Here is a 12,221-nt window from a genome sequence, read left to right on the forward strand (position 1 = left end):
TGTCAAAAGGTTTATCAGCTGCAGAATTCAAACACGCACACAAGAACGAATACCCTGTTGTTTGGCTTTAGATGCTTTTAAAAGAGATTTCTGGAAGGAGACGTTTCCCTGCTTCTTGTGGTATTGGAATAATGACGTTGTAGCTAATGTCCCATAGAGCAGGGTTCGCAGTCAATCCGAGTAGTCCAACAAATGGTTAAATCCCACTGTACAGCAGAGACAACAGGATGAACCATGAGAATAGAGTTTATGCAGGACTCTGTGAACTGCTGCTGCTGCTGCCGCTGCTGCTGCTGCTGCTTGTGTAAAAATAGACGGCAATACATCAAATCCACAGCTTCTGCTGGCTACGATTCATAAAGGGAAAAAAAAAAAAAATAAAAGGCAAGCAGCTCCCTGGTAATCTCTGGAGTATAAAGTGAGGTTTGAGGATTTCTGCATGTTTGCATTCAGCAAAATGGAGCGTTACCTGAAAGTTCGGGCAACTTGTGAAGCGAGGCAAACTTTCTTTGGACCCCATGGAGAGGAATCCCAAATACAGACCTGCTCAAAGGAACTAATCCTCTGGCTGCGAGCTTGGAATAAGTGCTTAAAACGCTCCCCTCGGGCAATGGGGGAGGGAAAAACAGGTTACAGGCGATGCTTTTTAAATAAGATGTTCGTGCAGTAGAGAGCTACCCATCTAAAGCAAAAACGTTACCGTGTTCTCCAGTATATTTTTCCTGTCTGGTGGAGCATGCCTTGGGATTCTCAAGTCTTTTTGTTGTGTTTTAAATATTTGCAGCTTACCATTGTATCCACTGATTTCTGTTTGCATATTGTAATTGCTCTTATCTTGTTTTGATTTCTTGGTAAAGTGAAATAGATATGGATAATTCATATGTCCTGTAGCTATTATGAGTCAAGGCTGTAAGTGGATGACTTTCTGGCTCCAAAGTCCTAATTGTTTCTGAGTAGCTGGAGTATCCTGTGGGTTGTTGTCTGGCTTGTAGCATGGGTCTCAGCTGCCGTCGCTTCATTTTTCCATCATGTATTATTCCTAATGCTGCTAGGAGCTGATTGAGGAACCAGCTTATATGGAAATACTGAAGATTTATTTTAATCACTAGAGTTCCTGCAGTAATTTCAAGCTAGTAACAGAATAGATAATTTATGTCAATGACTTTTTCATAGTGCAGAGGAAAAAAAAAAGGTTTGATCTTAATATTAATTGTGTGGTGGATGGATTAACTGTGGGTAGGATTTTACCAGTGTGCTCCGGCATTGCACTTCCTGTAGCAATACTAGCATCTGCGTGCTGCTTTGGCTCAGGGGATCACCTTTACCGATCTAAAATACCGCAGGCGGCAGGTACTGGAGGCAGCTTTCATTTTTTGAATCATTAATGTTTGCTGTCAACGTAAAAGGTATTATATTCATGCTCACATAATGACAGAATGGCATGTTGCTTAATAAAGGCCTGTATCACTGTAGCTGATCAGCGTCCCCAGTGCTTCACAGCTTAATGAAGGTGATGTACAGTAAGGTTGCGAAGACTGATAGAGAGAATCCACATGACACACATTCTGTCAAGTCTCTCTTTCTTTCCTGAGTTCACCCCCTTGGCTGTTCGAAAAACTTGTTAAAAATAAAACACAGATTATATTTTCATTAATATAATTAATATGGCACAAGTCCAGTCATCTTTTTTGTTTATTTTGTTTTAATTTACCTTCAAAGGCACTAAAACATCCAAAAGGTTAATGGAGAATTATACTTAATTATAATGATTCATTATCATCGGTGCAGTTAAGCTAATTTATTGTTTGTGCCTGAACTAAGAGAAAAAAACTCTGTTGGAGTGAAATAACGCACAGTAATTAGCCTTTTGTGTTTAGTGACTGTTTTATCCTCCTAAATGTTACTGTAAAATTAAGGCTATACTTATGGAATAACTATCATATCAAATAACAGTGGGAAGACAGTAAAATGTGTGCTAGCAATGCAGGTGCACCTGTTACAGATGTATAGGCAAACAGTAAATATCAGCATGTCAGATGAGGACAGTTTTAGGACGTGGAGTGTTAAATCTGGCATCATCCAAAGGCCAAATATAAATTAATAACAGGAACACTTGCTACTAATGTGTCTCAGATTAGAAGCATAATGTCATATTCAGAAACATTGATTTTATTATCATGTCAACATTGGCAAGAGCATATATACTTCATTTCAGCAATTACATTCTTTTTAGGTGACATTGCAGTCGCTATAGGCAAATGCAAACTGCAATGAGCAGGATATTTTTTTTTAATACCGTTGTTTATATTGTTTCAAAAGCCCACTGTAGGAACTTAAAAATGCAGATTACCAAAAGTAAACATGTTTAAGCAGGTGGTTCACAGAGTGAAGCTATTTTTACAAACGAAAGCAGTAACAGATCAGCAGGATACTTCAGAAGTCTATGGCATCAGTTATAAGCTACTGACCTCCACAACACAAACTGAGAGTGATGCTGAGAATCTACCTTTTCAGTCAAAAACTAGATTATCCTTTAATAAGATCAGAGATTTCGGCCAAGCATCAAAAAAGGTCATCTCTGCATTATAAGATTGCTGCCGGAACGTTGTCTCTCGCACTAAAAAAGAGGGAACTCTCTAATTTTTTTCCTGTTTGGTTTTTCTTCTTTTTTTTTTTTTTTTTTTTTGTCTTTTTTTTTTTTTGTCCCCTGTGCCCAAAATAATGGTAAAAAATTGTGCGCAGTGAAAATTACTTAAGTGGGGTTTTGACTTCTTAAAGTTCTGCAGCTCCTTAAATAATAGGAAGAAAAGCAACTGCTATTTCAGAGCCTCATTTTGCAGCCTCTCAGCTCCCTTGCCCCTTGGCCTATTCCGTGATTATCTCTTGGTGTCCTGGTAGATGTAGAAGTTGCCTGGTAAATTATAGCTCACACCAGCTGCACCGAGTCTTTGTGCCAACAGACGAAATCTTTGCTCATGGCTGTGCTGCTGCATCCAGCCTGCACACTGCAGACGCGCCGAGATTCCCAGGGACAAAAACCTCAATGAAATGCACCTTCAGCAGCCCTCGCTCGCATTATTGTGAAAGGCGGTCCTTGGGAGAGTGACACAGCCGGTACTGAGCAATTCACATCTGTGGGCACTGTGTTAGCGCACTACAGACACCTGTCTTCAGAAAGTGGCATTTTCTGGGTTGACTTCAGTCCAAATAGAAGTTGGGAAATCTTTCAGGCCACCCAGTCAACTGACAGGAGTTGAGGAGGACCTGCTGTTGGCCATCCTTAACACAGTGTTAGATAGGGTGGCAGCCCTTAGACTCAGTTGATTTTAAGTGGCTTTTAACCATTCACGGCCTGGTGCCTTTGCAGCTTTGTGTGCGTTTTGCAATGTACCCGTATCAACGTAGATGTTTGAAGACGAGTTACAAAGGTACGTGGTACAGAGCAGGAGGAATTGCTTGATCGAGCAGCATTGACGTATGGGGCTCTGGTATTTGCCAAGCTGTTACTACGTGTTTTCCATAATTAGGAAATGGTTTTGGTGGATACTCTAACATTTCAATTGCTGCGCTAAAGTGGATGTGTGCTATTAATTTTTTCTTGATTAGTAGGTCAGTCAATATCCTATCTAGCTTCATACTAGCATATAAAAGGACACTTACTCCAGGTTTATTTGTATTTATCACTACTCTTCTCGTAAGTCGTGGAGACAAAAACATTTTGCTCTGCTGCAGAGGATCCATGCAGACTAGACTTTGTTTACTGCCTCAGCCAAAATGTTTCACAGACGCTCTACATTAGGATTACTGAATCAGAGGCTGCCAGAAGAGGAAAACCCATTTGGTTCACTCACCGCAGCCGCTGTCTGGGGACATTTAGGAAACTGGCTGGGACAATACATGCGCTTTACACCAAGAGGGTCAAAGGCTGTGTGAACTAACTATGCTTGTCATGCAAATGGTGAATATAGGGATATTTCAGAATGCACTTCTGTTGCCAGGACCCTAACGTGTAACTGGGTGGCTGTGGTCTGTGCATCAGGTGCATCGGGGAAGAGCACAACAGCAGCACTGACCCGTACTTTTTTAGGCCCATATGGTAGCCACCATCATGACTGACCTCAAGGATTACAGTGAGGATCTGTAGAAGTGAAAGTGTGACTATCTCCAGCTTGAGCTAGCCTCCAGGGCTGAAGGCTGTAACAGGCTGTGCCTCTGTAACCTGAATGCATCAGGAAATGCGTGACAGACCTTGCCCAGAGGTATTCATCTGTAACTTCTACCTGCACTGGTTCTCTCTGAAACAGGAGAATAAGGGCATGCTTTGGCCTCTGCTATTGGATGTAATAAAGCTTTGAACATGATCGTTATCAAAGAGTATACGGAGAACGAAACTTGTTGCCCCTGGACAGGGATGTGATAGAGAAGGCAGCTTATGCCCTCCTGTTTCCTCCTCCCCTTTGCATACCTGTATAGAGCTAACAATGTTCTAGTACTTAGTGGGGTTTTCTTCCAGAAAACAAAGTCAATTCTAGTGACCCTCTGCTATAGCTTAATAGAGGCTTAATTCTTATCACATGATATTAAAGTTAATAGATTCCTTGTAATTAATGGAACTATTTCTGTGTTGCTGTTTCCTGCAGTGTGCTGCTTTGGTTGGCGAAGACCAGCCGCTTTGCCCAGATCTCCCAGAACTCGACCTCTCTGAACTAGATGTGAACGACCTGGATGCAGACAGCTTTCTGGGGGGACTGAAGTGGTACAGCGACCAGTCAGAGATCATCTCTAATCAGTACAGCAACGAACCCGCCAATATATTCGAGGTAAGGCAAGGAGATGCAAGTGCACATTGCAAAGCCCTTGCTTGCTTTTTTTCCAATTTTTTGTAGCCGGGTGGACAACAGTTTTGCTATTTTTCCCCTGTTCAGAGACAACAAATGTGGTGATGTGTGTTACAGGTTCAGACTGGCGCCCTTCATCCTCATGATCAAAACCAGGCCTGCGATCTGGAGAGAGCGGGGGGGAAAAGCTTTGAAAGGAATTAAACGGACCTTTTGATTTTTGAAAGGAAACAGCTAAAGAGTGCCTAGAGCACACTGCCCTGTGGCGTCACAGCAAGGAGTTGCACAGTTGTCAGCTACAAAGACAAACAAAAGTCGAAACGTGTTTGTTGTCTTCTGCTTGCATTCCCCGGCAAGAAGTGGAGTGCAGCACAGCAGCAAGCTGATGAGTAGCTGTAGCATTTCTAGTAAAGCTTTTTACCACTCAGAGCCTTACAAGGCACTTGCACACAAATTGAGAGGTCCTTGTAGTTGATGTATAGGGGAGAAAAAGGGTTGATGTGGCAGAGAAGGCAGCAAAGGCTGTCAGTAGCTCAGGAACCAGCACATCATTTGGGATGTTTCATCGATCTCCTGGTGGAGAGCTGTCTTAAAGTAAAAGTTGAAGGGTGGTAGGAGAGATTTAAATGTTTTCTTTACAATTCTGCCGTGAGGATCAGGGTGTACGAGAGGAGGGTTACTGTCGCTTTATCTCCGGTCTCATTTTTTGTGTAAAGCTTCACAATTCTCTGCCTTGTGGTTACTGGACAGCCATGCTCCTCCTGAACCCTAACCTCCTTCCCTCCTTGATGATTGGAGATGCTATAGATCATCCGCTGACTGGGAAGTTGGACAGTTAGCTGGCAGGAAGACCTTGTGCAACAGCAAGCTATGGGTACTACCTCTCACAGGGCAGGTACTGCAGGTCCAGGAAGTACAGCTGCCCGCTGGCTCGGGGAAGCCCCGAATTATCACGGTGGAGTTTAAAAGCTGGAAAAGATTAACTGAATCAGTATAGTAAAACTGGTTGCCTAAGATGTCCTGAACAAAAATAAACGTTTTTATGTACAGGTCTAAACCCACAGTGATCTCCCTGATGCAGATTAAGTTATTCTGGATTTATACTAGTGTAACTGATAGCAGAAACCAGTCCTCTCTATTCAGTTTCTATAATTTACACCCAAGTAACTTGGAATTAGTTTTATTCAAATCAAAATGAAATTAGCCTTGCGAAGCTATGTACTCAGACCCTCTATTTTCACGAGTTGTGTAATGTTCTGTGCCTTGTTTTACAAAGTTTCCAAACTCCATCTTGTTCTTGAATTGCAGTTGTACTGCCTCGGGCAGAGTAGGACGTGTTGGTGTGTAGGTTTGGATGGTAAGTAGCAGGGAGGCAGGGGGGCAGGGGACACATTTGCAGCTAGTGTGGTAGAGAGTGGCTTTACCTTTTTTATAACTGAGGAGATTTATTTTTCCCGGCTCATCAAAAGCCAAATGCAAAGGCATTTTCCTTTTGGAAAAATAATTTGAAGATGCAGACTTTCAAAGTGTAAGTTCCAGATAAGTAGTATAATTAAGCATCTACTGACTCAAAGCACATAGGTCATTCCAGTAAAACCAGTGGAACTTGATCACAGGCTCATTGCTTGCCCTGCACATAACTGCCTGGCTGCACTGGTGGCCACAGCTGCCGAGTACCAAATTGTCTTGGATAGGTAGTGACAATTCGCTTACACACCTTGTATGGGAATTGTCACTTCCTATATGAGACAATTCCCATTCTGAAAATCAAAGCATGTGGCAAACAGCAAGACAACCAGATAGTCTTGTATTTAACCTTACTGGGAGATGGTGACATGGTCATTATGTGACCTCTCAGAGGTATATCTGGATGCATCTGAGGATGAGCAGCCCCAGTGTGAAGAAATAGGTGGTATGCAGCTTGGAGAACGCATCTAGGCAGCAACTAATAGGTCAGAAATAATAACTGGGAATTGAAATATGCTGCTGCTTTCCTAACAGACAGATTCTCTTGTCCTCTTTGCAAATGCTTGGATTTCCTCGCGCTCATCAGCTTCAGTTGCAGGGTGCATCACTGCCTCTGACAGCACAGCTTGGCCCACACTTACCTGTAGGGACAAATTGTGCTCTAATAGCACTTTGCAATACTGCACTACAAAATTAGACTATTTTCAGCTTCATAATTTGTTATATTTACATTTCTTGGTTGCTTGGCTTAGGAACATGGGAATGAAACAGTTATTCTCTCCTCCCATACATTAACCCTGTCCCCATTCTCCATTGTGCAGCTGGATACCTTGCACGGTTTTTCGCCTCTGCTGCTCTGTAATGTGACGACTGGGGGTGCTCAAGAACAGAAGAAGTTGTCTTCTTCCTCCAGAGACTGTCTTACATACTCTGTGAGGAACTATTTGTTTTAGCTGAGAGAATGGAAGTTTTGTGTAGTTTCCTATTTGGTAATCTCTAGATTTTTCCATATTGATCTGCATTGGCTTTTCTTTTTAAAGAAAGTAACTTTTTTTCCCCTCCCCCCCCCCTCCCATTTTATCATCGTGGGAGTCATATGTTTTATCTTTCATCTAACTTAAGCTTCCAGATGAGGCCTTGTCATACAGAAATAGAAATATGGTCTGTTTTGGGGTGGAAGGGAAAGAACCAGAATGGCAAGCGAATGCCGAGATGTACCAGAGCAGCATTAATTGCACAAGCTGTATGATGTTAATTGACAGACCTAACCTTGAATGAAGCACACTCACTCCCGTTTGAGGTAGTGGCATTGTCTAGGTGAGGGCCAGTGTTCAAAAGCCCTTTACAAAGTTCCTGGGTATCTCTGGTGCATTTTTGTAAAGAAGAGCTTGTGTTTGAGAGAGTGAATTTTCAACCTTTCTGCAAATCACATTCCTGGAAGCTCATTTGAGCTGAGTACCCACAAGCTTAGACACTTCCAGTGGCACTGGGAGTCTCACGGACTAGAAATTATTAATAGCGATGGTAGCAACAGGAGCCAAGTGAGATAAAGGTCCAATTAGTCTAGATAGTATGTAACTGTTGAGTATAAATCCCTGCTTTCATCCGCTTAGGTGTGATGAGATACTGGCTTTCACCCTAGTATTAAAACACACCAGTATTTTGTAGATGCACCTAATTCATCACCGTGTTAGTTTACTCCCATGCCAATGTTACCGATACTAGTCCTGAATCAAGCAGGTGCTGTCTGCCCCATCGTGGATGCTCTTCTTACCAATGTGTGTATGTGCGCATATTATGAATTAGTTGATTTCTTTCTATTCACAGCTTGATCACTTCTGTTTTTCACCTAGTTTTCTTTGCCTGTTGTTCTGAGTACTGGAAAGATAAAACGAAGGAGTTCTTGCCCCTCAGGGCACTGTCTTGACAGAAGTTCATGCAAGTAAATAGTTAACAAGTCACCCAAGACCAGTTATTTAGATGGCTCACTACATCATTCACTTTCATGATTTGCATTTGTGAAGAACTAGACTTTAAAAAATTGTATATCTAAAAAATCGATTTGGCTGCTTTTTGAAAATCAGAATTACTTGTTTTTCATTCTCAAAGCCAACGCTACATGAAAACATGAACAGCCATACAGCTTAACGTGGCACAAGTGAAAAGGCTTTTTGTGCACGAAAACTGTTGTCCCCCGAGGCTTCTTCAAATATACCATACCTTATCATGTAAGGTTAGTAATTTTTAAAATTATTTATGACCCGTGCCTAGCATTATGAAGAAAGAAGATGCCTATGGTGGATAGAGCTCTTTGTTGGCACTGCTTACAAATAGCTCAACTGATGCTAAGAGAAAATGTAGCCCACAGGTAGGCAATAACCTGTTGAAGTATAATGAATGTTTGTAAAATCATAAAGATTCATCTGGTATTCTCATACTTGACTTTTTTTAACCTTCAAAAACTTTTTTGAACCTAAAAAGGCTTCAGAAACCCCACATTTCTTGCCTTTCCGTGGATGTCATTTATTTTCATAATTCTGTATTGCAGAGAGATGCTCACCATATTTGATGACTTTATTTTTAATTGTTTTGCGTAGGTATAGCCCAGGTTACTTTTCAAGACTGTGCTATGTGCCACATATTTGGAAAGCCTAAATAGGCTACTATGTTTTATTGTAGGCTGCCAAACCTCGCTGTATTACAAGCAATGAGAATGTGGGAAGAGAAAGAGATGAACAATGAAATGCGTACTGTCTTGCCCCTGGCAGCAGGGAAATTCGTGGAGATAAATGATTTCTTATTTATTTGGAAAGGTTTGCATCAGGAAGATGGTGAGGATAGAGGGGAGCCTTAAACATCACCAGGGTAATTTGTAATGGTTCAGATTATAAAATCCCTCATGTCTGTGGTGCTGCCAGTCTCTTTCAGCATTTCAGGTTATTCATTCAAGGTTTGCAGCCAGATTGATTAATGAATTACCAGATCTTGCGTAAAATGACTTGGCCTGACTTTTAAACAACCACCAATGTTTTCTTTGCCAGTCTTGTGACTGGTGTTAATGGGTTTCCAGAGAGCTGAGCCTATACAGACTTTCTGTACTGGCTTCCCTAACATTTTTTCCACTTTTTAATTTTCTCCAAAACTAGTAGCCCAGGGCAGGCAGTTCAAGGAGATATAATCTCAGGGAAAAAAAGACATAGTAGTCAAATCCTTGATGGCTGATGCCCTTCAGTGCCAAATCAGCATGATTTATCATAGCCATCTATTCAGCACAACAGAGGCTGGAGGTGAGCTGCATGGTGTACCTCACACAATATGCATAACTAGAGCTCTGAACTTTGAAGGAAAGCCTCAGAGCTATTTGCAAAGTGCTGGTGCTTAGTGAATACTAAATTACATTTAGGAAATAGTCTACTGCTACCAGTTATACTTCATTTTTATTCTTGACACAGACACCTAAATCAGAGAACAGTAACATTTCAGAGATTATGGTAGCAGTTTGGGTATGTTCCAACACTATAATAGGATCAGAATTTTAAGGCCTTTTTTATTATTACCAATAGTCACTTAGTTTCTACTGCAGCGTACTTTGTAGGGAATTACAGCTTTTACTAAAAAGATTAAAATGCTATTATGCAAATGATTGCAGTATGTTATTATGTTTACAAATTAACATCCATGGCTCAACACACAAATTAACTAACTATTCCATCTATATTATTAAGGATTTAATAAAGTAACTGTTGATAAAAATGAGGAGCTTGGAACAGTTAATAGGAACTGATTGTGATTTAACATACAACTTAAACATTGTGTTTAATGTTCTAGATGGTATAATGGCAGAATAAAGCTTATCAAAGTGCTTAAAAGAACTGAGATTGTGTGAATGGCATAGCAGCATGTCTGAGGACTCTGAGAGCACAAGCTAAATAGCTCTGGGCAGTAACGTAGAGCAGGCAGCATACTGGTGAATCCGAAGCTAGCACTGGACCATCTCGTATCAACATGTAGTTTCCAGCTCTAATAAGTAGGCTTTTTGAAATTCAGATTCATAAACATTGAATGTTTTACATGATAAGCACACATAGGGTACTTGGGAACTTGTCCGTCTAAAATGCATCCTGTAATGAAATGCTTCTATGGCAAATGGGATTTCACTGCGGAGTATCGCTGTGTGGCAAAAAGGGGGAAGGCTGAGTTCAGGCTGAGATGACTTTACAAACAGCGCTGCAAATTGCTATTCCTAGCAGTTCATAAGAGATCATAAAAGCAAACAGATAAGAGTTACTGAGGTCCTAGAGAAATGAATGTACAGTATGTGGTTACAGGATAGATTTAGTAGGGAAACAGACAACATTGTGCGTTTAATACAACAATAAACATAAAAGGCAAAAGATGCAGATTTGGGATGGGAAACTTTATAAGAACAATAAAAGGTAGTAATGTGTCATAAAAAGCACTTGTGAGAGGGGGAGAAAGACCCTAAGTTTCAGGGGAAGAAAATACCAGAGGATGGGTGAAAGTGGCAGAATTTTTATATTCCTAATGGAGCAATGTCACATTTCTTGTGTGTTTGAATGCATTACCTTTTCCAGCGTCTCTGGCCTGACTCAGGTTTCTGCATCTACTAAATAGGAGACCGGTGCAATAACATCACATCTATGGGTATACGATGTATGTAAACTATCATCTATGACTAGCTATGCTGACATTTAAAAGGGCTCTAGCAGTAAGTGGAATTTATTTTACTCAAAGCGGCTGCTATGTAATTGGTAAGAGTTTATGCAAATGCTCTGTATCTAGTGTTAGCAAGGTGTGCTGCTGCTCCCTTTACTTTCCTGCCTAGGCAAACTACAAACTGTATAAACACGTCTCTGTTTTAATGCGGGAACCTTGCATGTTGGTTGAAACCTTCAGGCAGGAAAGAAGTCCCAAATGAGCAAAACCCAATTGCTTTGAGGGTTTATTGTTTGATATATGAGGCCACCAAGACCATTCCCCAGGCACACAATCAAGAAAATGCAACTGATCCCCTTCACAGTCCCATTAAGGAGATATTTCACCTGAAGCAGCCATGGCTTGAGATACTGTGGCTGTGCTCTGCAGAGTGCCTGTCCTTTTTGCAAGAGGGAAGACTAACACTCACTAGAAGAGTAGTAGGCTAATTAGGTCATTAGACAAATGTCTTGGCCCACGTTAAAACCAGCCCTTGAGGACACCATGTTACACTGTGTTCCCACTGGCTACGTATTTAAATACAAACTGGTGTCAGCTGCCATACAGACAAAAATGTAATAGCCTCCTTCCACAGAGGTCATCTTAAATCCACTTTGGTCACAGTCACACTCCACATCTGTTTTAGTGAGATGCAGCTTCTTAAGGTGGCATTTGGACTTCATAAGCACACAAACAACTGAGCTATAAATTGCTACTGCTGGAGTTATTTTGAATAAGTGTATACTGTTTCATATTTATAATGGTGAGGCTTCATAATATTCGCAGTGAATATATAACACAGATCAGTTCAACAAGCATGAAATTGTATGTTGTCAACTTGTCACATAAATAGAGCCATATTCTAGCTTACGATAATGTTGAACTAAATATTTTCTCCCTGGAACTGCAGAGAGGGTCACAAAAAAGTGGGACAGTGGCTCTGGCTTTTGTTAGAAAAACACTCCCAGAGTCACTGCTAGTGGGAAGTAAATATTTCTGATAAGATTATTCTGGTTTTTTCTTTCCCATTTGCTTAACAACAGCAACCGAAAGTTTGCCTTTCTTAGACAAATGCTAATTGGCTAAACTGTTAAATTTATTTCCCTTAATGGTTTTATTTCTAGTGTAACCTTTTTTTTTTTTTTATTGTTGCTATTTTTGCACTGTGCATCATTGCTAATTGCTACTAAACGCTCCATC

At 40.9% G+C, this 12,221-nt stretch overlaps 1 protein-coding gene across 4 annotated transcripts in view; it reads left to right on the plus strand.

The window, feature by feature from the left end:
• The window catches only part of PPARGC1A (PPARG coactivator 1 alpha), a 373,925-nt gene that overhangs the window by 307,271 nt on the left and 54,433 nt on the right, over positions 1-12,221 (plus strand). For all 4 annotated transcript variants that reach the window (XM_080371486.1, XM_080371488.1, XM_080371485.1 and 1 more), the window contains exon 2: positions 4,641-4,820. In XM_080371486.1, coding sequence (XP_080227612.1) covers positions 4,641-4,820 — 180 coding nt within the window. The remainder of the gene's footprint in view (positions 1-4,640; positions 4,821-12,221) is intronic.

This window comes from Falco punctatus (genome assembly GCF_963210335.1).
Source record: "Falco punctatus genome assembly, chromosome: 1".
In the NCBI taxonomy this organism is placed as follows: domain Eukaryota; kingdom Metazoa; phylum Chordata; class Aves; order Falconiformes; family Falconidae; genus Falco; species Falco punctatus.